Genomic DNA, 25849 nt, shown 5'->3' on the forward strand with positions numbered 1-25849 from the left:
TGATACCTTTGCAAATACAACAGAGAATGCTTCCAGAACACCTGGGGCTGGGATTCCACCTCTGCTACTGCCTGCAGTAGCCCTGGGCAAAATCACAATCCCTTTAGGGCTACAATTTCCTCATCTGTCAAGGAGGCTTTTGGATGGAGAAATAACTACATGCCTGCCCAGCTCCAACATGTGGATGAATCACAAGGTCGGGGACCCCTGATGCGGATCAGGAAGGACTATGGCTTGGGAGGCCATGGGGGGACGGAAAAGATACCCCACTGGGGAAGGCAGGACCAAACGCCAATTGCCAAAGAGGCCTCCCAGAGAAGTGAGCAGCTTGCCAGGGGTCCTGCCCAGCAAGCAAAGCTGCAGCTCTGTCGGCTGTGGGGATGGGGTGGGAGTGGCTGGGATGGTGGCCCATGATCCTCATCTCTTTATCACCAAAGACTTCAACAGTGGCTCGTGCAGATGAAATGGAGGGTTTTCTCCACAGGCGGAAATCAACAAGAAAACAGAACTTCTCTTAGAAAGATCTATTCCACCATCAACCTAGATGGAATCTACCTTGTCCAACCCCAAATCTCCAGATGTGTAGAGACGCAGAGCCCAGTTCCAGGCACTGAAGCTTGGCAGGGTGGCAGTAGGAGCTGGGACCCCGATCTGCACATAAGCCTCACCAATATTCCAGAAGGCTGCCAAGGCAACCATCCCTGACCCTATCCAGGCCCGGAAGACTGGAGAAGGAAAGAGCCACAGCCAACACACAGCTCTGCTCCGCCTGTCCCAGTCCAGCTGCAGGGCCCCTGGGGAAAGCAGTAGAGCTGGAGCCCCTGGACTCCGGAAGCCTCGGTTACAGGCTCAGGAGCACAGTCAGGAGTCCAGCCTAAGAAGGAGATAATGAGGGCCAATTTAAGAAAGAGAAGTAAAACGAACCATCTGCCAAGCATAATTAGAGATTAAAATGTAGCTGTTAACGTGGACAGCCTGACCACAGCTTAGAATGGACATTACATCGCAAGCCTAATGCTGGACAATGCAACGGAAGAGCCATAATTAGGTTTTGCGAAGCTAAGAATGGAAAAGCCACGACAGAACCATGTAGGGCAGAGTCCGCCACAAGGATCCGAGGTGGAATTACATGTCTTCGTTTCGGAAATTCAAACAACCACACTTGCAAAGCACCCTGGAAAAGCAGAAGCTCTTTCTTTTGCAACCAACTTGTACAGTTAAAAAATAGTTCAAAGCAAAAGAGAAAGAAGCATGTGTGAGCTCTGCAAATCTGTGAATGTATCATAAAGGATAATAAAAAAATGAAAATCGTGAGCACTATGTTTTCCTAACTCATACCATTCCCTACACACCCAGTGACAACACAGGATGCAGTTATGTCACGAGACAAAATGAGGACTCCACCTACCATGACAGCGGTCAACCCCGTATCACAACCCAGCAATGCATGCACAGCAACGAAGCTGCAATTTCTGAGTAACATCAGTATCATTCACAAGAAAACAATTCAAGGTAGTTCTGCATTTCAACCCATATATATTTTAAGTTAAGAGAGAAAGATAAAAGTTCAACTCTTAGACACAAGTGAGATAGAATTGATTTCCTCTCATGGTTTGATTTATGAAGGGACATGCATGGTTTTTAATAAAAAGGACTTACCTTCTTAGATTTTTTCCTTAAGGTGTAGCCTCTATACCACCCTAAAGAAACAAAGTTGAAACAGTTAGTGCAATGAGACGTTAACAGGCTCCTAACGATACCTTCACATGGTGCAGAACTCGTTGTTTTGCATAACTAGCGAAGTCATTTTGTCACCAGAATTCAACAACCCCAACGCTTTGGAGATATAATACGGGGTTACGGAGAAAGCTTTGCAAAGGGGTACTTAAAATATGGCTAGGAACCTTCAGACACAGACTCCAGTGCCTTCATGTCCCTTGGCTCCCCTGACCGGCCCAGAAGTCGGGCAGTCTGACGTCAGGAAGCAAGGCTCCAAGAAGAGGTCTTGTCTTTTCTGACAACATGCCCCTAAGTAGATCCCTTGTTTGTGCATAGTTTCCTATCTCTCCCTCTGCCCAATTTGGATCAGAGTCATTGCCAAGTGCACATACCAGCGTCCTCAGAACATCCAGAGTCGCCCCATAACAGAAAACCTATTGAGAACTAATATCCTCCCTCTGCAAGGGAGGAGCTTTGCCTGGAGCACCATGATCTCACAAAGACGCGGCATCAACAGGAAGCACCAGGGCCAAGAATACAGGCCACCTAAGCCTGTGGGTTTGGCCCGGACTCAAGTTCCCGTTCCCCTCCACATGGGGACAGAAAGAAACAGGAAGAGCATAAAGATGGATGCTAGACCCGTCAGCAGGGAGTAAGAGCTAGATGGAAGGGTTGTTTCCATGACAGTCACATCTGACACACCCCAGCACCTCCCACTGGGCTGAGGACACACACTTGTCCCTGCAAAGGCCAAGGGGTCCACGGCCAGCAACCGGTCTCCGAGTGACCCCACCACTGCGTGGTAACACACGGATGCTTCCTTATCACAGCCAGTCCAAAGTCATTGCAGCTCTCCCCACTTCCAGAAAGTAAATAGGAATCGCAGGGCAGATTCTAACTCCACTCATGGGAGCAACAAAGGACCCTGCTGGAGAATTCCAGATCATTCTCCAAAAGCGCAAGTTGGTAAATTCCCAGAGAACAACCAGATACCGGGGTTTGTATGGTATCAAAAAGTGGAACCTCAGAAACCAGGATGCATGAAATAGAGAGCTCAGAAAGAACTGGAAATGGGCAAATGTTGCAGCAATTTGCCCTCTACCCCGCTTAAAAAAATAATAATTTTAACAAGCACATGTAGAAGGAATGATAATGGAGCTATAATCCTCAAAGGATTATTAAGCAGATGCTTTCCAGGCACCCAGAAGAAGAACCTCAGCAGGGATTTGGTGAGACCAGTTATGTCCAACTAAATACACTTCACTTTCCTAATACGGGGACCAAATAGATTGATTCCAAGGTACAGCAGATCCAAACGGCTTGATTTCCCTCACATGTTTGTAGGATTATCTCCTGATGGCTACATTCTCTAGTTCGGTGATTTATGGATGCAGCCCAGAATCGGTGCCCATCTGTAGCAAAGTGCTCACAGCTAGAGTAATGGAAAAAAAAGGAAAATCATGTAGTGAGTATTTCAAAAAGCCAAATTTACTCCATTTGAAGCACTGCCCTTTATCCTGCTATGCTCCCCTTCCTGCATTTTCTGTGTTCATATGTCCTTTCTTTTCTAAAACAGACACGGAGGTAATGACCTACGATATACACAGAAACCAACAAGAAAAAGACAGCAACCAAGTGCAAAATGAGCAGTTTATGAAGAAGAAACCCAAAAGATTTAGACATGAATGAACAGATCCTCTGACTTACTAATAATCAGAGAAGTGAAAACTTAAAATAATTGTATAACCCTGCACAATTATTAGAATGGTGGAAATCAGAACACCCGACTCTTGGGGTGGGGGTGGAGACCGCAGTATCCCGCATGGGAGCAGCCGCACCCACTCACGACAGTAAGGACCTGCACCCTCTGCAGCCCAGCAACCTCCCTCCTGGGGACACACCTCAAAGCCAGGGAGATGGTAAAACGTCGGGGCTGCACACAAAGCACAACAAATGGCCACGAGAGTACACCTTAAAACACAGCACTGAGCAAAAAAACAGATTGAGAGCTATAGCTACGTTTATATAAATTAAAACTACATGCACACGAAGCAGTACACAAACACATGCAAAGAGAAATCCACTTCAAACACAGGAGAAGGGTTTTCTATCGAGGGGAGGGGAAAGGAGTTGCTATTGGGATTAAAAGGCAGAGTCCTTTCTTTTATTCAACGTGATGATAATAAGATGATTTCTTTTCTAATGGCCCTCCAAAGCAAAACAAAAACCTCTGGTTTTCCTCCCCAAGAACTGTTGCATGCATTTATTCATTCACCAAACTGAGACCAACACCATGTGCCGGGGACTGCGTGAAGCAGCACAAATCCAGAAATGTTCCAGACCCAGCCCATGGCCTGGATGAGTCACAGATGAGGAGACCTAAGAACAGCAGGGGACAAGCCACAAGCCATCTGCGATGGGGTCCCTGCTAAGGTTTCACGAAGGAGGTGCCAGGATGTCAGGAGGGGTCCAGGATGACTACCTGGCCGCTGTGTGGGAGAGGGCAGGTGGGGGGCCTAGGAGCAGGAAGACCCGAGGTGCATGGAGTTAACTAGCTGATTAGCCTCTCCCCAGCGGGGCTGGCCAGTGGCCTCCGTGCAGTTCACCACACACATCAGACACCCACCCAAAAGACAGGCAAGTACAGGCCTGCACGGTCCAGGATGGAAAATGCCCGTAAAATCAACAGGTGCCATATGGCGTTCCCAGAAGGCGGCACACTGAAGGATGAGGCATAGTCAGAGGCGGCGGGAGGGCATCGAGAAGCAGCTTCTGCCCAGGGATGGGTACTCGGATTGAGTCTTCAAGGATGAGTTGGCAGAGTCAGGGGGGAAGGGAGACACAACGCCAGGCAGGAGCAGATGCCCAGGTGCCTTCACGGCGTATCTGAGAAACCTCCATCGTGAGGCAGGGCTGGATCACAGCGTGAGGTAGGAAGCTGGGACCTGCTCAATCCAGTCTTAGCACAAGTCCACCCCGGAAGATGGGTATGACATTTACCTACTTCTGGTGCATTATGTCCCGGTCTGAGTCCTGATCATTTAGAGACCCAAAGGCCCATCTGAATAGCTCACATCCTGTGCAAAGCATCAGATGCCTAGTGAGGATTCTGGAGGAGAATCAACAGCTGCCACCGTGTGACATTTTGTAAGCACTGTGATGGCAGAACCAGCCCAATGGACAGATAGTCTACACGGTCTTCAGGGATCAGTTCCATCATTTGTGGCAAGAAGATGCAGTGGCTGAAATGCTCCTATGTGAGCAGGTGCCAGGGGTCAATTTTCATCTGGGGTGGGATGCAAAGGCTGCCTGCTGGGCGAGAGGCCGGGCTGCAGGCTCAGGTCACCTAGGAGATGAGAGCCTCAGCAAAGCATCTGCATTTTCTAGTTCTTGCAAGGCCTTCAGCTGACAGCAAAGCAGAGGCAGGTGGCAGGGAAAAAGATTAGGTGTTCTGCAAAAAATATATATATATCATGATTGATTTTTAAAAACTGGGTAAATTAAATTGCAATGTTGTGATTTAATCAAAAGAATAATTTCCTAATCTTTGTGCAATGCCTGCAATTTCCCTCGGGTCCAGCAACCAGCCTCCGGGAACCCTTATGGAAGTGAGCAGACGGCAGGGCTGGCACATCCCTGGGCAGACAGGTCACTTAGTAAACATTGGTGACCTTGGGTCCCCTGTCCTGGCTGGCTGACCCTCAGCACTACTTAAAGGCAGGGGTTTTCTGTGAATGGCCCTTCAAATACCTTCCCACCTCCACCTCTTTTCTGGGTTCTATGTGCCAAGCCTTTATAAGCCTGAGAGAGAGAAATCATCCGTAACTTAAAGATAAATTTGTTCTCTGAACCTTAAAATAAGGAGTGATCAGCCAGAAATTATATACTCTGGAACAGGCTCGGTAACACCCCGAGAAGGATCACATGGAAAAAGAGAATTAAATTTGACAAACAGAAATAAATTTTCTTAGAGGAAAAGTGGGTGTGGGTATGGGTATATGTGAAGAAAATGTCAAACTAATACAATCCATAAAATTTAAACAGAACAAGAGAAAAAAGGAGAAATAGCAGATGCAGGTAAACTATTCTACTTTTATTTAGTGATAGTAAAGTCACCAAGTTTCCCTAAAGTCAGAACTACAGTCATAAATGCATTTCTCTAATTAGATCTTGATTAGAACTAAAACGTTAGTTGCCAAAGAAGGAGGTTCAGAGACTGGAATTATTCTCATCAGAATTTAGGAAAATCGCCTTGTCTAGAAAACAAATGTTCACAGAAGACCCCTTAATAACAATGCCAGCCAAAAAGTCCAAGGCCTGCCGTGAATTCTTTTTAAAAGTTAAATGTATAACAAGGATCGCTGACTCGCCTAAGGATTCTGCCGCTTAAAGATCCCATTTTCCTTTCGAAGCAAAGAACAAGAGGTTGCAGCTCTACACATCCAGATACCACAGGAAAGCCTAACTACTCAGCACGGACGTCACTGCCCAGGGTTTATTAACCAGGACTTCGTCTTCAACTGACCGGGGCAAAAATAAAGAAGATGTAAGAGCATTTCCCTTCAGATCATAAAAGGGTCTGAGACAAGCCTGATCCTTCACCTCTACTTAATTTCTCTCTGTTTCCTCTCCATGGCAAGATGTACTGCGAGTCGATAAGGAAATCCAACGAGCAGCTGTAAAAATTGCAAACAAGCAGGAGATACCCACCACAACTACTCATTCACTTAAGCACCGGATCGGTTTTTTCAGCATTGCTTCTGATTCCAGAATATGCCATTAAAGCTCTGTGTGTGTTTTTTTCCTCCTGACAGGACTTGTTGAGGGTAAAAGGTGCAAATGGAATGGAATCCTAAGTCATCGTGACTCAGGTGGAGTAGGGGCTGTGGACATTGGAATGTTGATGAGTTTGGCTTCTCAGAGACGCACAGGAGCACGGAGCCAGTCGTGGTTTGCCTGGGGTGCAGAAACTTAGACTCAGGTCCCGCTTATGCACAGTGCACGGCAAAGACCAAGTGTGAAGTTCCATTTGTCAATTACTATGCAATGGAATGTCTGCAATTTTTCCTCCCCACTTTCACCTCTCCCTGTCTAAAAGCAAGTTTGTGGTTGAATTCATTAATTGTAATCTCTTGTTTTTATACATAAGCTCTATGGGAATCATCTCTTCCAGCAAGAAATAAAAGCACGAACACTAAAACCCAACCTTATACAACTTCCAGATCCGTGGAATTTTCTTTAACAGCATGACTCTCTCATTGCTTCCGTCTCTCAAACAGTCAGAGTGGCATAAGAAAAAAAAAAGACGGCACATTCAGACAATCTGCAAAACACTCGATATGAGAATCAAGTGCCTGAAAAACCACTGTCACCGACAGGACATTTACTGGATTGTTATAATGGCTGCTTCACTGGGCCACCTCCCAAGTTACTGTGACCCTCTTCATTCACCACCAAGAAAAAAATAAAAGGAAAAGAAATAGGGAACAACAACTTTTAATGCCTCTGAGGCATGTTGTCACCAAATCTAAATGAGAGCATAAAAGATCTCACCAATTCACATCAAACACAACAAAACAAAGGACTGAAAACTAAACTATCTTAAATGTATTTTTATGCTTTTCAAGTGGCCAACTGTTAACAGTCAAGCTTTGCATGTGCTTGCAAAAAAAAGGGAGCCTATCAGGTTTTTAAATGAAAACAGTGATTTCAAGAGAAAACTTTAGAGGTACAAAAAAGAGAAACTTTTAGCTTTAAGTTCATCTTAATAAAGTATTTTGTAAACCATAGTCTCCCTATTGCCCGTCCCTGAAATGGCATCCATCACACAAGAAAACTGATCACATGAGAAAGGAACGTGATCGCGTGTGCTGTGTTCATAGGAAAATGTTTCACCTGTTAGTTGCTAGAAAGTAGTCTAACTGCCCAAATCGAGAAGATAAAAAAACCAAAAGGTACGTCTACCTTCATAGGTTTCCAAGATGTGCACGGTGTCACCAATCTGTAAAGAAAGCTCATCTGCTCCCCTGGCGTCGTAGTTATAAAAAGCTGTCAAGCAGAAAAAAGGGGGAGAGAGGTTTTAATAGGGATAGATATGACTCTGCTTGTTTTTAACATTGTTTGCTTGTAATATTGAAATACATGCAGTCTTTGCCTTGATCATCTTCTCTTATAGCCACGAAAGTCACCTTTTCTTTCACAGACAAATATAAAATATCACCAGCTTAAGTGGAAGAAATTCATAACCGCTCATAACACCAGAAAACCATAAATGAATTTTTACATTAAGAAGAAAACTGAGGAAGTTGTCAATAGCATTTTAATTGCCACTTTATACATTATCTTTTATTTCCATTAATAGGTTTTTTAAAAGTGACTTTTTCTTAACTATGAATCAATTACACCTGGGCTGAATACCTTTGGAAACCAGTGTGATAAAAAGTTATTACATAACTGCGGGTGTCTGAGCTTGTGCCTCGACTTACCAGGCCTGGGCCAGGGGACTTGATATCACCCCCTGGGGAGGGTAGTAGGTACGGGCGTGAGTGCCCTCTGCAGCACCCCCGAGCCTGAGGAGCGAGGTCAAGGCAGCTCCCTTTTCCTCACCCAAAATGCCACTGGCAGGGGAGGCTTGCCGGAGGAAACCGCCTTTCTCCCAACTGCCCTTTCCCCACTTCCTTATCTTACCCACATACTCCCTTGTGCCAAGGCCACTCCTGCCACCGCCAGTGCGCATGCACCGTGGCCAGAACAACCCCCGCCCGCTGCAACGGCTCCTGCGTCCTCTCAGAACCAATCCTAGCCCCTATCCCTTCAATATTGCCATTTAAGGCTGCTTCACCTCCTTTCCAGCCCTGCCCTTCTTACCAGCCTATATAACCTGTAATCACCCCTGAATAAATCTCTTTGGCGCATACCCCTACTGGATGAAGAGTGTTTTTGTCCTTATCGCCGCCCTCCTTGCACGCCTCTCGCCGAGGACCCTGGCCACGTCCTCCGCCTCGCCCTCGCCTCCGGGAAAGAGCCCCCGCCGCCGGTAACCTTTAAGCAGCCCCGAGAGCTGAGGGCTCGGCTACCGGCCGCCACTCCCCCTAGAAGCAGTAACCCCGACCGCACATAACCAATGTTGATAATAGAAAACAAGCTACCTTACAGTACAGGTAAGCAAAGAATATGTCCAAAATTGACAAGGAATCCTTAAAATTGATGAAGATACCCAAGAACTGTTTGCAATCCTGAATGTTAATCATAACACAGGCCGCTCCTCTTCTGCAACAGACTTGAATTCCTTCTAGATAAGCACCGAAGAAAGTAAAACCATAAAATCAAGAACACACTTTTGCTCAAGCATTTATGGGATAAAGGCAAATGACACAATCAAAAAAGTGATGCTAGAAAGTAAGACACCCCCAAAATTTGACCTGTCCACTCTCGGACCAAAAAAATAAAAAAAGTGGCGTCCCTCCTTCCCAGTCCTCCCAACAGATTCTACCAAACAGGATCCAGTACTCAGTGTAAAACATCTTCAACATCACCGATCAAATTCCCATCCATCCCTCCTGCACACGCGAAACTAGGCGCAGCCTATCCCGTCTTTAAAACTTCTTCACCACAACGTCTGCAAACACCTCCTGCAAGCAGGCGGGCCCTCCACCACCGGGGCCCCTCACTCCACCTTCCCTCACGGAAAGAAAGAGACCAGCCCGCCCAGTCCTTGCGGTGGCCCGTCCTGATGAGCCGGGCTGACTTCGGGCATCCGGGCAGTGAGATTTCCCTGCAGAGGCACAAGCCACAGGAGAGCAAAGCCCTCTTGGGACGGGGCTTCACGCAGGCAGGAGCGGATGGCGCCAATCACACCACGTCGCCTGCAAGGTCAGGCCACATCACCTGCAAGGTCAGGCCCACACAGCCTCTGCCACGTGGCGTGTGTGTCCGTGGCCAGTGAGGTCAGACAAAACCAGGGGGTGGCCCCTCTGCCCTGAAGATGGGGTCACCTCCGGCAAAAGACCAGCCCTCTCTAACCTTGGTTTCCCTGTCTGTAAAGGGGGGATGTCGATACCCAAAGCTTAGGATTGTGTGTGTATTTTCTGTCTTTAAGAAAATAATGTCCTGATAGCTTGGGGCCATGGGTGATCACACTGATTCTCAGTAAACTTCGAAGTTTTGTGGTTGTAGGTATTTTGTTCTTACAGCTATAAAGAGGCCTACAGCTACCAAGATAGCTTTAAAAGGCCAAAGCAAACACCCCAGCTCATGTTCACAGAACTTCTAAAATATCACAAAAAAAAAAAGAAAGGAAGAAAAGAAAACCATATGCGTATAGGAAATTCTATTTTCTCAGGTATTTTCCTATATTTTCACAAAAATTCATAAAATGTAAATGTCCTCAACTGAAATAAATGGTTTTTAGCAGTCATTAAGTTTATTTAGCATTTTATAGTATCTCTTTAACAAGAAATGACTGCATTAAGTAAAGGAGCCCCAGAGCATATGGCAAACTGCCCCGGTTCCGCCTAACCTATTCCTGAGCCTTTAGCAGCCATAAACGCATTTATCACAATTCTCAGCAGCATCCCCACCAGCACACCTATTGTGTTATAGACATGGGAAAAATAAGCACATCAAAAAAATAATAATAAAAATAAAATAAAATGAACACATCGAATGTAAATACATTCAAGCACATCTGCATCTATGAAACCCGTGCGTAATTCCTTCCTTCGCAGTTTACCTCTAAGTCCCCCCACCCTCACTGCGGTGAAGGTTATGAAAAGCAGTGGTGAAAATCCCATGCAAGGACACAGAAATTCCAGATTCAACTATGCAACGAGCTTTAAAGATGCATTATTTTAGAGATGGAGGGAAAGAGCCGCAGAGGGGTTAGGCACATAGTCCAATCACACAGGGGAGCCGACACCAGGACACTGGCTGCCAAAGCCCAGTCCTCTGTTCTGTATACCATGACCACCTGAATATGCACATACTGTAAGGCATATACAAAGACTACAGGAGTAGGGAGGGGACAGACAGTGATCGCTAGAAAGGTGACCTTAAGGATGCCCACGGCCCCTCCCTGGGACCTGGGATCCTGTCACTTCACCTAGCCAAAGGGGCTTTACAGCTGTGAGTTGATAAAAGGCTCTGGAGACGGGGAGATGGTGCTGGATGGTCCAAGTGGGCCGGAAGCAGCGGGAGGACAGAAGGGGAAGCTGGAGTGATGCAAGGAAGGGGCCACGAGCCAAGGCATGTGCGGGGCCTCCAGAAGCTGGAAGAAGCAAGAAAACAGACACTGCCCTAGGGTGTGCCGACCCCGTGGCTGTGTGACTTCTGACCTTCAGAATTGTAACATAATAAATCAGTGTTGGTTTAAGTCACTAAGTCGGTGGCAATTTGTTACAGCAGCAGAAGGAAACTCATACCTGGAAGTACGCAAGCACAATGTACAAGAGGTGTTTTATGGGTAATTATTTTCTCTTTAAGGCAGCCAGAGGAGCGTTCTCAATCGCAGGCATTGGAAAGCAGACAAGCCCGTGGCTGTGGTGCCCCAGGACTTGAGTGATATGAGAAAAATGCGGGCAATGTAGCAAGTTTTTAAAAATAACCCCAAAAGGACTCAATTTTTTCCTCCCAGGGAGGAATCTGGACCCAGCATCGTGGGATGGAGAACATCTTCTTGACCAAAAAGGGGATGTGAAATGAAATGAAGTAAGTTTCAGTGGCTGAGAGATTCCAAAAGGAGCCGAGAGGTCACTCTGGTGGGCACTCTTACGCACAATTTAGACAACCCTTTTTAGGTTCTAATGAATTGGAATAGCTAGCAGTAAATACCTGAAACTGTCAAACTACAACCCAAAACCCTTCAATCTTGAAGACGAAAAATGTAGCTTATGAAGGGTGACAACATGATTGGGAAATTGGGAAAACCATGTGGATCACAATCCCCTTTGTCCAGTGTATGGATGGATGAGTAGAAAAATGGGGGGGGGGGGGGGGGGAGAAAGGCACCCAGTGATCTTTTTTTTAGTTTGTTATTTTTCACTTTAATTTTTATTCTTATTACTTTTGTGTATGTGGTAATGAAAATGTTCAAAAATTAATTTTGGTGATGGACGCACAACTACATGGTGGTACTGTGAACAACTGATTTTACGCTTTTGTATGACCTTTTGGTATGTGAATATATCTCAATAAAATTGAATTATTAAAATAAAATTTAAAAAAATAAAAGCCCATTCCTGACTCTGATGTCTGGCCTGTTTAAGTTTCCCCTTTTTGGGGGTGGGGGCAGGGATGAGAAAGCAGAAGTGTCTTCTCCTCTTTAAGGATGATGATGTTAGATGGCATCTGGGTTTAAAAACTATCTTTACTGGACACAACTGCAAAGACAGTAGCCTTTTTGCTCGCCCTCCAATTTTTCTCCTTTGTTTCTCTAATATGTTAAAGCCTGGGAACAACCCTACCATGTCCAGTCCCATCTTTGGAAAGTGAAGCACTGGGCTCACTTTAGCAGATGGAATATTAACATAGTCCTCTTCCCCAAACCCATCTGACTTTTTTAGTAGCCTGGCCATAGACTGGCATCACTGCACACAGATGCAATTTCAAATGACTTGCTCGGTCCTGGGCTACAGAGTGCAGTGTAGACGCCTGACACGCTGTTCGTGTGAAAAAGGAAATGTGAACCGAGCACAGCGGTTCTTTCCCTGGATGGCATTTTTTTCTGGAAGAGCAGGCTGCTGCCCAGAACACATGAGCACGTGGACCTTTTCCCCAAATAAAGTATGAACAGTCGAATCTGTACCACCTGTCATTTCTGTGCACCAGAGGTCTGCAAAGCAAAGCCATCGCCTCTGCTTGGTCTCCTGATCGCCATGAATAAAGTCCTCTCCAGCAATCCAAGGAAAGAACGCTGGGCCACACATCAGAGAGCAGAGCTTCCAGGCCCTTCTGTGCCAACATTATTAATAATACTGCCACAGATATAACAGCAGCAGCTGGCATTCCCTGAGCATCTCCCGTGGACTGGGCAGTGGGTAAGAGTTTCATGCAGGCAGACTAATTTAATCTTCACAACAGACCCATGAAGTAGATACAGGATTCCCCCATTTCCCTCAGGCAGGGTTGACAGCAGCTCGGTGGTCTGTCCACAGCCAAGCAGCCAGCAAAAGGGCTGCACGGGGCCCAGGACCCCGCTGGGATGAAGGGCCAGGGCACCGGAGCCCCCTCGTCAGCCTCCGGTAGGAGTCGGGCATGCCTCTCTCAGGGCTTCAGAACCCCTCCCGGGATCCCCTACCATTCGCAGTGTCCAGCTCGGGCTCCCTGACAAGCAAATACTGCTGAGCCTTCACTATGCCTTCCTAAGGTCCGCCCAGATCGAAAACATCACGCTAATGGGTTTCTCACTCCTTATGCAAAAGCAGAACCCAAATTGGGGTAATTCCAGAAAGGCAAGGTTAGTTTAGCTCTGGAAAACCAATCAGTGTAATTCACCATATTAAGAGGGGAAAAGGATAAAAATCAGATGATCATCTCATTAGGTGCAGAAAAAGCGTTGGGCAAGATGTTAGCGCCCATTCAGGAAAAAACAAAAAAACCTGCTTGACTCTCTCACATTAGAATAAACACTACAGTCCCGCAGTCCATTTAACAGAAGAAAAAACGGGGTCCTGACAAATAGTGTATGGTCTCACTTATATGAAATAAGCAGAATAAACATAACCAAGGAGTCAGAAACTAGAGCACAGATCACCAGGGGCCAAGAGGGGGAGGGGAATGGAAAATCCATATTTAATTGATCATGGAGTTGCCATTTGGGGTGACGAAAAAGTTATGGCAATGGATGACAGAGATAGTGGCACAACTTTGGGTATATAATTAACACCATTGAATTGTGCATTTGAAATGGGAAAAAAAGGGACATTTTAGGGCCTATGTAAGTTAAAACACACACACACACACACAAAGAAAAAAAACATGGAATCATCCAACACAGTGTAAACAATGCACTAAAGTTAGTAGTACAATAATACTATTGTTTCATGACTTGTAACGAAGATACCACACTAAAGAAAAGAGTTAATAATAAGGAAAACTTATTATGTGTGAGGGGGACATATGGGGACCCTGTACTTCCTGCAGTGTTTCTGTAAACCTACAACTGCTCTAATGATTAATAATAAAAAGAGGAAGAAAAAGAAAAGAAGAGAAAAAAGCCATTTTGATAGGTAGAACGGTATTGCGGTGTTTTACGTTGCATTTTAAAATTACCACTGTGGTTGAACATTTTAAAGTATCCTTGTTCTTTTGTGACTCGCCTGTTGATGTCCTTCACCGGTGTTTCTACTGGAGTGTTCAGCTGATATTTTTTCATAAGGAATTTTTATATATTGAAGATAGTAACATAAACTGCCTATTTGAACAATGTATAAAAATTAACCAAATTTAAGTTTTAAACCATAGGAAAATAATCTGTAAAACAAATGAAAAGCAGGGCCCTACAGAAGGATTGTGACTTACTGAGGTGGCACGGTGAGCTCATGCAGCCTGGGACCTTGTGTCCTCCTTTCCAGGCTGCCTCCACCACCCCACGCTGCCTGGCCCAAGCTGTCATCACCTCTCGCCAAGATGAAAGAATAATCTTGTAGCCAGTCTCCTGGTATAAACCCTCTTCTCTTCTCCCAACCACCAGCGTTACCTTCCTGAAACCTTATATACTCCAAGGCACTGCACTGTTTTGTCTCCCAGTTTCCTGAGTCATGGCTGAACTCCCCAGCAGATGGTTCCCTGCCGCTGGGGTCTGACTCCAGCCCACCTTTCCAACCTGGTCTCGCCAAACTCACCCACCTCCAGGGTCACCAAACAGCTGCCTTCCCTCCCAGGCCTTGCTACAAGCTGCCTGGCCCCTGGAAATGCCTTCCTAAAACCCCCACCTGTCTGCAAGGCCTATCTTAATTCCCACATCTTTCATGAAGTCCTTAGTGAATTCCAACTTTCTCTCCCCACCAAAAACAGGTACTCGCACACCTGAATTAACTGCTAGCTCACAAACTCTCCTACAAGTTCTGTGGTACCGCAGGACCTTGTAGAGCTGCTTATCGGTATGTCTGTCCTCCCATCAGACCACAAACCCCTTGAGGGAGGTAAACATTTATTAATCATTGGGTTTCCCACAGTAGCTAACACCGTGCCTTGCAGGCACTCAATAAAAACATACCAAATTTAACCAGAACACTAAGGATTCTTTCTTGTGCGGTTTGCAATAGTGAGAAAGCAAAAAATCTGTATCATCTGTTCCCCTTCAAAATGATCTTGTCTTCTGCAAAGAGATGCAAGAGGCCAAAACCCATTCAATCAATAAGAAACAGGGGCACAATATTTGCTTTCCCAGCTCTCCTTGGCATCTTTTCGACCTAAAAAAATCTCCAGCCCTCAGCGCTGAGGTTCAAAGCCTCTTTAGAGAGTCAAAGGCGTGGGCTGGACCACTCATTACTTCTCAAAATCTGCTCGACTCAAGAGTTTTTCTCTATCCCACACACTGTCCCTCTGAAACATGACTTAGTGATTTCAAGTTGCCATTTAAAAGTTAATTAATTCATTGAAAGAGTCAATTTGTGAAAATTAATTGCTCTGTTTTGTGATCTCTGTTTTGTGCCTTGCCTTCAGTTGGAAAAGACGTCCAATGGCATGCAGCCTCTCAGGGCCAGGAAAATGTAGACCAGGCCACCACAGGGGCCAGGGCAAGGACCCTGGGTGTCACAGATCACAGGGTCATGTCCTCGGGTTTCCCACGCCCTGTGCATTTTGGCTGAGCCCATACCCACCTCCTGCACTCGGCATTTCCCAAGCCTCTGTCGGGCCCCCGCGCCGGGCCAGGGCAGACCCCAGCACTGGAGAGGTGAGCCGAGCCAGACGCGGCCCAGGGAGCAGAGTCACTGCACAGCCTGGTCTAGGGAACAGCCCTTTCTCAAGCAGGCACCACAGTCTGTGCAGTCAGGAAAACACCGCGCAGAAAAGAGTCAGGACATTATACACAACCCTGAACTTGACCTGGGGCAGAGACAGGTCCTTCCCTACCCCATGTGGGAGCTGGGGGGTGGGTTTCCCACCACAGCTGGGGTCACACACAGCAGGCAGGGCTGGTGGCTCCCAGGACACTGTTGACAGTGCATCACAATCATTTCCTCACCTTTGTCTCCTTCACTTGACTGTGAGCCCTTTGGGGACAAAACCAAAACACCTAACAGCACGTGGCATGCAGCAGACCACAAACCCTGGGTGGGCGGATGGGTGGGTGGAAGGAGGGAGGACGGGAGGGAGGAAAGAAAAGAAGTGAGGAAGGCTGGGAAGGAAAGAAGGGAAGAAGGAGGGACACAGGAAGGAAAGAAGTGAGGGAGGTCGGGAAGGAAAGAAAGGAAGAAAGGAGGGAGGGAGGGAGTGATGAGAGGGAGGAAGGGAAGGATAGGAGGGAGGGAGACATTGGAGTCTTGATCTAACAATGTCCCTAATATTTTTAAAGATGCAGTGAACAGAAGGAAAATCTACTGAGGAAAAAGGAATGTTCCTAATGAATTTAGCATCTCCTGTTTCTATGAACTGTGAAACATCCTGGACTCCACGTACGAACTCCCAGTGGGTTTATCAGCCTCCCTTACCAGACTTAATGCATCAAGTTTAAACAGGCAGGAGACCCGGGGGAAACCAGGGGATAGGCCTTCAAGGCCAAAGAACACTCAAGTTGGATCTGCATGTGTGTTGGATAGATACCCACATCTCTAAAAAGTATACCACCTTCAAAGTCACCAAGGTTACTCTTTTTGGTTCATATCTTTCTGTCTGAGGAATACAGAGATTGTTTCTCTGCCAATAAAGTCCCCTGCGGCAATATTTCATGGAATGTTTGAATATTAGAATCAAGGAACTCATCTCAATAATTAAAGAAACGGAGCAGGGGCATAGTAAGATAAAGGGACTGTCATTTGGTATTCAATACTTCTTTTTGCCTTTTGGGTGGAAACAGGTGGGAGGGATGGTGAAGATAAGAGTGCAAAAAGAAATACATAGAAGAGCCTTTTTTCAAATTCTAATTGAACTGACAGACACAATTCAAAGATATTTTAATATCTTTCTTCAGTATAAAATAGCACTGGATGCCTTATCCACGATTAGTCACCAGCTATCTTATAACTATCTAGTCCAAAAGGTCACAGTGCCCAAAACATGCAGGTTTCTTAGGAAGTATATTGAGCTTTTGTACCAGCATTGGCTTTATCACACCATGCATTTATCACTTTTCCAAGATGGAAAAAATAAGATAACCATTTTTCTACATTTTTGTCTTTCATAAAGTCACTCCTAGGATAGAAAACCATTGTACTCCATTACAGATGGCCTCTGCAAACCCACCCACAAATAAGAAAAGACTTAGCAGACATGAAAGTTATCTATTTTTGCATTTAATTCTGCTCAGTAGCAAAGAGGTATAGTGATGAGATGGGGAAAAGATTTCATCTCTTTAATCATTCTTCTTTGAGGGAGAAACGTTATTGCAACTTGGGAAAGTATGCACCAGGAAAATAGCTCTGCACCTAGTCACTTGGTGAGGGGACTCCTCCTCACCCCCATGGCCAGCCCACCGAGGCTCCCTGCAGAGCCCGCCCCAGCGCACCTCTAAACCAGGGGCAGGTCCCAGTGAGATTCCAGATGGGACCAGGGGCATCTCTCTGTTATGTCAGCTGACGCCAACCTTACTTTCTCTCCTACAACCTGGCCAGGACTTGCACGTCCCCTCCACCAGCCGAACAGGCTCCACCTCAAGGACAGTGGGCCCAGGGGAAAAGCCCACAGGCCGGGGCAGAGGCCAGCCAAGTCCCCACCATGGGGGACACCCTGGAAAAAAAGAAGTGGGGTAGAAAACTTGTGTTTAGGATTATTTATTTATGATACTAAATGATAAGGTTACTTCATCATCCCCACCCACCCAACTGTTCCTCCTGAGTTTCAGCAAAAGGAATCAAATGACTTGTTCTTTCTTACCTGCATCAAATCATTAAGTTTAAATTAATGGAGATGACTGGAGAAAGGGAGGACAAAGGGAACATTCCAGAATGCAATTTGTTTTTCTTAGTGGGAAAAACTCTGTCAAGTGGGAAACTAAGACTATATCCATGTGTATCTCCACAAATAAAGCCAGGAATCAACCTGGAGGAAGCACCCACATTATGTAAAAGTAATAAGCCCAGGACTTACAGGACTCCTGGCACATGGGCCCATTGCAGCCCATGTCCCCTCTCCACTCAGGCCTTAGACCAAACAGTTCCTGGCATCTGGACTGAACTGCCCTGCCTTCCCGTCTTCAGCTGGTGTGTCCTCCAGGTCAGGGCCTGAGCGTGGACACCTTCCCTGTCCCTCCCTGCCCCCACCACAGTCAAGCACATCCTTCTGTGTGCACTCGGAGTCATCTGCTCACACCTCGAGAATCGCCAGCCTATGATGGCCTGTTGGCTGCTCGCTGCCGGACAAGCCTCCCACACCATGCGTGCTCAATCAGCCCTTGTTAAATGGAGCTGTGAAAAAGGGCCTCGCACGCCCTGAGCAGCTCTTCTAAAACACTGGGGGGCAGTTTGCCCCTCCACCTTTCAGCTCTCCAGCACTTTCACACCTGTCCTGCATCTTCTCCCTCTCGGCATCCAAACCTCACAGTGCCTGGCAGCCAGAGTGACGCACATGTTGACAGAGTCAATCATTTAATAAATCACTATCAGAACTCAAGGTGGCAAACCAGAGCCTGAATCCTAAATCCATTAGGAAACACTGCAGGTTTGTTTGATGTTATTACACATTAAAAACTAATGGCTGACCTTGGCAGGTGACCTCGTGGGACCCGACTCCCAGGGGTGTAAATCTCCCTGACAATGCAGGACATGACTCTCAGGGATGAATCTGGACCTGGCATCGTGGGATTGAAGGGGATGCAAAATGAGACGAAATACTTTCAGTGGCTGAGAGATTCCAATTGGAGTCAAGAGGTCACTCTGGTGGACATTCTTATGCACCATATAGATAACACCTTTTAGGTTTTAATATACTGGAATAGCTAGAAGTAAATACCTGAAACTACCAAACTCCAACCCAGTAGTCTGGACTCCTGAAAACGATTGTATAATAATGTAGATTACAAGGGGTGACAGTGTGATTGTGAAGGCCTTTTGGATCACACTCCCTTTATCTAGTGTGTGGATGGATGGGTAGAAAAGTGGGGACAAAAACTAAATGACAAATAGTGTGGGATGGGGGGGATGATTTGGGTGTTCTATTTTTACTTTTATTTTTTATTCTTATTCTGATTCATTCTGATGTAAGGAAAATGTTCAGAAATAGATTGTGGTGATGAATGCATAACTATATGATCGTACTGTGAACAGTTGATTGTATACCATGGATGATTGTATGGTATGTGAATATATTTCAATCAAACTGAATTTAAAAAAGAAAAGAAAAAAAAAACTAATGGCTGGCACCAGCACCAAAAGAAAAAATAGATAAATTATACATTGGACTTAATCAAAATTTAAAACTTTTGAGCATCAAAGGACTTCATCAAGAAAGAAGGCAACCCATAGAATGAGAGAAAATATTTGGAAATCATATATTTGACAAGGATTTAAAATCCAGAATATATAAAGAACTCCTACAACTCAACAACAAAAAGACAACCCAGTTTAAAAAAGGGGCAAAGGACTTGAACAGACATTTCTCCAAAGAAGATATACAAATGGCCAATAAACATATGAAAAGATGTCCAACATCATTAGCCATTAGGGAAATGCAAATCAAAACCACAATAAGATACCACTCCACACCCACTAGGACGGCTATTATTTAAAAAATGGAAAATCACAAGAAGGCAGAAACATAGGAACTGTCGTGCATTGTCGGTGGAAATGTAAAAATGGTTCAGCCACTGTGGAAAATAGTTTGGTAGTTCCTTGAAAAGTTAAACATAGAATTACCAGATGACCCAGCAATTCCACTCTCAGGTCTATACCCCAAAGAATTGAAAGCAGGGACTCAAAACAGATACTTGTACACCAGTGTTCATAGCAGCTATAGCCCAAAGCTGGAAACAACCCAAGTGTCCATCAACCAATGAATGGATAAGCCAAATGTGGTATATGCACACAATGGAATACTATTCAGCCATAAAAAGAATGAAGTTCTGATACATGCTGAACATGGATCAACCTTGAAGATATTATGCTGAAATAAGTCAGGCACAAAGGGACAAATATTGTATGATTTGACTTACATGATATCTAGAATAAGCTAATTCATAGAGATAGAAAGTAGACTAGAGTTTACCAGGGGATGGAAGACGAGGAGAATGGGGTGTTACTGCTTTCAGGGTGCAGGGCTTCTTTTTCGGATGATGGAAAAGTTTTGGTAATGGATGGTGTGATGGAAGCACAACATGGCAAAAGTAATTGATGCCACTTAAAAATGGTTAAAATGGCAAAATTTTTGCTACACATGTTACCACAATTAAAAAAAAAAAAAAATCTGATGGCCAGACCAGGACGTTGGCTAGCCAGGACAACTTCCCACACCTCCTCACTTCAGACACCGTCCAGCCAGGTAGGCAAGTCCCGGAGGTTCAATCTCTGCACCCAGGAATAAAGTGTGGGTTCACCTGGGCAAATGGGGCCAACAGCAGGACAGCTGCAGACGCCTAGCTTCATTAGCCAATGGCACCCACCCTCGCTCAACCCAGGGACAGAAACGAAGACGCCCGTCACACCGGGGCTCTGATCTCGGCCAGGTCTGACTCCCGCGCAGCCCCTGTGGGCTGACCAACCCAGCCAGTGGACACCCTTTCCACAAACGCTCACAGGTGATCCTCCAGAGGAAGAGACCTGAGTGGAGTGAAACAGCAAGGCGCCAAGCAGCCCCAACCCGAGAATGAAGACGACTCCTTACAGCTTCCCAAACGCTAAACTCCGGATGAAGCTGCCAGTTGCTCATGGTATCCGCTCTAGCATGCTAACAACGTGGGGTCCAAATTACTCCAGCCTCCTTGCAGAAATTTGCATGCTTTATCTAACCAGGCCCTGAACCTCCCTCCATCCTCTGCACTCTCCCCATCCTCCTGTCTTCACCATCCCATGATCGGATTCTGAACAGATGTGGGAAACTCTGCCAAGACGCCAAAAACAGAATCCCTCCTAGGGTCCCCACAAACTCCTACCTTCCTCTCACCCTGCCCTCTGCTACTAGATAAAAGTAGTAATATTCCTTAGTATTACATGAAGACAGTGGTATCTAATATCTCACAATACAGAAAAAGTTGAATGAGGTGAACCATATAATAAATGAGACTATATACATATATAAATATATACACATATGTATATATACACATATAAATATACACAAATATGTATATATACACTTATACACATATAGACTTTCAATGGATATAATAAAATGCACACATCGCTGGTGCTCAGTTGGATGAGTTTTGACAATATTATACACCATGCATACCCAAAATTAGATTTCCAGAAAGTACTCTCATACACCTCTCCAGGCAACTTCCCTTCCACCAATCCCATTATCTAATTTCCATCACCGTAGATGAGTTTTGTCAGTTGCTGGACTTTATGTAATTGGAATGATAGGTACTCTTCTATGTCTGGCTTCTTTCGCTCAACATAGTGTTTCTGAGATCCATCCATGTCGTGTGAGGATCAGTCTGGTTGTTCTTTTTTATCGCTGAAGAGTGTTCCATGATATCAGTACATCACAATGCATTTAGCTGATCTCCTAGTGACGGACATTTGGCTTATTTATTTCCACTTTGAAGCTGAACCTTCTTGCACAAATCTTTTTTCTGTATGTGTCTTCAACCAGTGGGAATTCAAGCTCTGATTAGAAGTGCCAGTGGTATGGGAAAGGGTGCCCCTGGCACAGCAGACAGCATCTCCCGGGCAGCCGGCAGCCAGCACCCCTCAGCCGCAGGACGGGGAGGAGGGGAAAGGAAAGCCAGATGCTCCGGGAGCACTTGGAAGGCTCACCTATCAGCAAGGAAACATTTGGTTTCTTTGTATTCTGTTGAAATTTCTCCTCTATAGTGTTACATTATTATGTTGTGATAAAAAATAAAATTGAAGATTAAAAAGAAGAAAGCATTCTGAGAAAAATCCTAAAGCAGAATGCATGTGGGGTGCTAATGAAACAATCTCAGCTCACACGGTGGAGGGAGCCCTCCCCACTGCGAACGGACTTCCCCGCCTGCCTGTGCTCCCAGGAGGAGCACTCCCTCCCTCCCAAGCAGCGGCGTTCAGGTTACCAGGTGCTTCTCTGCTTCACTTTGACCCAAATCCCCATCCCCTGGGGAGCACAGCCAGTCCCCGCAACTGCCCCAGGTCACGGATGAGGGCAGAGCTAGCCAGAGCATGTGTGCGATGCACCTGGGACATGACGCAGGTTGTGCTGGTTCTTGGGGGTATCCCCTAATCCCTCTTCTGACCAGGAGCTAACCCCAGAGTCCCACCCCCCAGGCACCCTCAACTCCACTGCCCCACTGTACAGCCCCGCCTGTAAGGCTGGCTCAAGTCGCATTCAAGGCAGCCTGGCTCTCTGTGCCTCGGGTCACTCTCTGGATTGCTGCCAGCAGGCCAGCCAGGCCACCCTCTGGCGGACAGCACCAGCCAGCCCTGGAGGGATGCTCCTGGTGGGAGTCCAAAGATGGTTCAACCCCAAACCCAACTGTGCCCTGGGCAGGTGACACGAGCTCTGTGGGGACGAAAGCCGGGCCGTACCTGGTAGGTGCATATGAGATAACGCACGGGAAGGCCCCCGCCAGTGGGCGGCTGCCCGCATGAGCACAATAAATGTCAGCTTAAATTTTAAAAAGGTCTAAAGTGCAAGGAAAAAACCTGCATTCCCCTCAGCAACGTGTGCAGAGAACAAAACTGCCAACCTCTCCCGCCCTTCCAGGAGCCCCTTGGCAGTGCCCTCCTCGCTGCCCCAGGCCCTCCCCGCTGAGCCCTCTCTGCTCTCACGCAGCTCTTCCTGGACTCACTGCGGCCGTTTCAGAAAGGGCGATGGCAGAGGGGAGAGAGGACGTCCTGCAGGGCCCAGCAGGAGACGTTCACTCCTTCCCAAGGGCCTCCCGGCTGCCCAGCAGGACAAGATAGGGGCCTGTGCTCCACGGGGACGCACAGCTGGGCTGGGCTGCCCCACTCCGGACGCTAAGTGCTCATGAGCCCGCACGGCCCATGCCGCCCGGACACGGCCCTCCTGTCCCCCGCCGGGAGAGCCAACACCCGCGGCCGCAGCTTGGGTCTGGCCCAGATGCCACTCACTGCGCGAGAGAAGGTTCGTCTCCACACTGGCGTGGGGAAGCTGGGAAAGGGGGTGCAGCCCATCTCAGACAGCCCTGGGGGTGGGCAAAGGCCCTAACGTGGGCAGCCTGGCTTTCTTCCTTTTCTTTTTAATTTTTACAAACACTATCCCTTCCTCTCTCCCCCAATTCCCCTTCCGGTAACCCCTAATCTGCTTTCTATTTCTGTAAATTTGCTATTTCTAGTCATCCCTTATAAGTGATACCATACAATTTTGTTCTCATGTGTCTTATTAATTTATTTCACTGAGTTTAATGTTTTTAAGTTTCTTCCATGTTGCAGCATGTCTTGGGACTTCAGTCCTTCTTACAAATAATATTCCATTGTGTGTGTGTGTGTGTGTGTGTGTGTGTGTGCGCACATGCACCACATTTTTTTTTTCCATTCATTTGTTAATGGACAATTGGGTTGTTTCCAGCTTTTGACTACTGTGAATAATGCTGCTATAAGCCTGGAGTACAAGTGTCTGTTTGCACATCTGTTTACACTTTCTTTGAGTATATACCTAGAAGCAGGATTGCTGGGCCTAATGGCAAATTCGTTATTTAACTTTTGGAGGAACTGCCACATTGCTTTCCATAGTGGCTGCGCCATTTTTCATTCCCACCAACAACTGCACAAAAGTTCCAACTCCTCCTCATCCTTGCAACTCTTGTTATTTTCCATTTTCTTAAAAAAGCCATCCTAGAAGGTATGAAGAGGTATCTCACAGTGATTTTGATTGCATTTCTCTAATACCCAATGATGTTGAACATCTTTTCATTTGTTTATTGGCCAGTCTTTGGACAAGTGTCTATACACTTCACCCATATTTAAATTGAGTTGTTTGGAGGCGGGGCAAGATGGTGGACTAGTGAGCTGTATGTTTTAGTTACTCCTCCAGGAAAGTAGGTAGAAAGCCAGGAACTGGGTGGACTGGACACCACAGAGCAATCTGACCTTGGGCATACTTCATACAACACTCATGAAAATGTGGAACTGCTGAGATCACCGAAATCTGTAAGTTTTTGCCGCCAGGGGACCCGCACCCCTCCATGCCAGGCTCAGTCCCGTGGGAGGAGGGGCTGTCAGCTCCGGGAAGGAGAAGGGAGAACTGCAGTGGCAGCCCTTATCGGAAACTCATTCTACTGATACAAACTCCAACCATAGATAGACTGAGACCAGACACCAGAGAATCTGAGAGCAGCCAGCCCAGCAGAGAGGAGACAGGCATAGAAAAAAACAGCACGAAAAACTCCAAAATAAAAGTGGAGGATTTTTGGAGTTCTGGTGAACATAGAAAGGGGAAGGGCAGAGCTCAGGCCCTGAGGCTCATATGCAAATCCCGAAGAAAAGCTGATCTCTCTGCCCTGTGTACCTTTCTTTAATGGCCCTAATTGCTTTTTCTCTTAGCATTTCAATAACCCATTAGATCTGTCAGGAGGGCCCTTTTTTTTTTTAATCCTTTTTTTTCTTTTTCTAAAACAATTACTCTAAGAAGCCCAATACAGAAAGCTTCAAAGACGTGCAATTTGGGCAGGTCAAGATAAGAGCAGAACTAAGAGAGCTCTGAGACAAAAGGCAATAACCCAGTGACTGAGAAAATTCACTAAACACCACAACTTCCCAAGAAAAGGGGGGTGTCCGCTCACAGCCATCATCCTGGTGGACACGAAACACTCCTGCCCATCGTCAGCCCCATAGCCCAGAGCTGCCCCACACAACCCAGTGTGACAGAAGTGCTTCAAATAACAGGCACACTCCACAAAACTGGGCATGGACATTAGCCTTCCCTGGAACCTCAGCTGATTGTCCCAGAGTTGGGAAGGTGGAGCAGTGTGAATTAACAAAGCCCCATTCAGCCATCATTTCAGCAGACTGGGAGCCTCCCTACACAGCCCAGCAGCCCAGAACCGACCTGGGGGGACGGCACTCACCTGTGACATAGCACAGTCATCCCTCAACAGAGGACCAGGGGGTGCATGGCCTGGAAGAGGGACACACTCGCAAGTCTTAGGAGCCATATGCCAATACCAAGGACTTGTGGGTCAGTGGCAGAGACAAACTGTGGCAGGATTGAACTGAAGGATTAGACTATTGCAGCAGCTTTAAAACTCCAGGATCACCAGGGAGATTTGATTGTTAGAGCCACCCCCCCTCCCTGACTGCCCAGAAACACGCCCCATATACAGGGCGGTCAACACCAACTACACACGCAAGCTTGGTACACCAATTGGACCCCACAAGACTCACTCCCCCACTCACCACAAAGCCAAAGCAGGGGAGAACTCGCTTGTGGAGAACAGGTGGCTCGTGGACGCCACCTGCTGGTTAGTTAGAGAAAGTGTACTCCACGAAGCTGTAGATCTGATAAATTAGACATAAGGACTTCAATTCGTCTACAAATCCTAAAAGAACCCTATCAAGTTCAGCAAATGCCACGAGGCCAAAAACAACAGAAAATTATAAAGCATATCAAAAAACCAGACGATATGGATAACCCAAGCCCAAGCACCCAAATCAAAAGATCAGAAGAGACACAGCATCTAGAGCAGCTACTCAAAGAACTAAAGATGAACAATGAGACCATAGTATGGGATACAAAGGAAATCAAGAAGACCCTAGAAGAGCATAAAGAAGACACTGCAAGACTAAATAAAAAAATGGATGATCTTATGGAAATTAAAGAAACTGTTGACCAAATTAAAAAGATTCTGGACACTCATAGTACACGACTAGAGGAAGTTGAA

The 25849-nt window shown here is 46.3% G+C and overlaps 1 protein-coding gene across 2 annotated transcripts in view; it reads right to left on the minus strand.

The window, feature by feature from the left end:
• The window catches only part of DOCK1 (dedicator of cytokinesis 1), a 546722-nt gene that overhangs the window by 476036 nt on the left and 44837 nt on the right, over positions 1-25849 (minus strand). For both annotated transcript variants that reach the window (XM_037804943.1, XM_037804942.1), the window contains exons 2-3: positions 7684-7767; positions 1660-1700 (exon numbers count right to left, since the gene is read on the minus strand). In XM_037804943.1, coding sequence (XP_037660871.1) covers positions 1660-1700; positions 7684-7767 — 125 coding nt within the window. The remainder of the gene's footprint in view (positions 1-1659; positions 1701-7683; positions 7768-25849) is intronic.

The sequence above is a fragment of the Choloepus didactylus genome, chromosome 15, assembly GCF_015220235.1.
Source record: "Choloepus didactylus isolate mChoDid1 chromosome 15, mChoDid1.pri, whole genome shotgun sequence".
Lineage (NCBI taxonomy): Eukaryota > Metazoa > Chordata > Mammalia > Pilosa > Megalonychidae > Choloepus > Choloepus didactylus.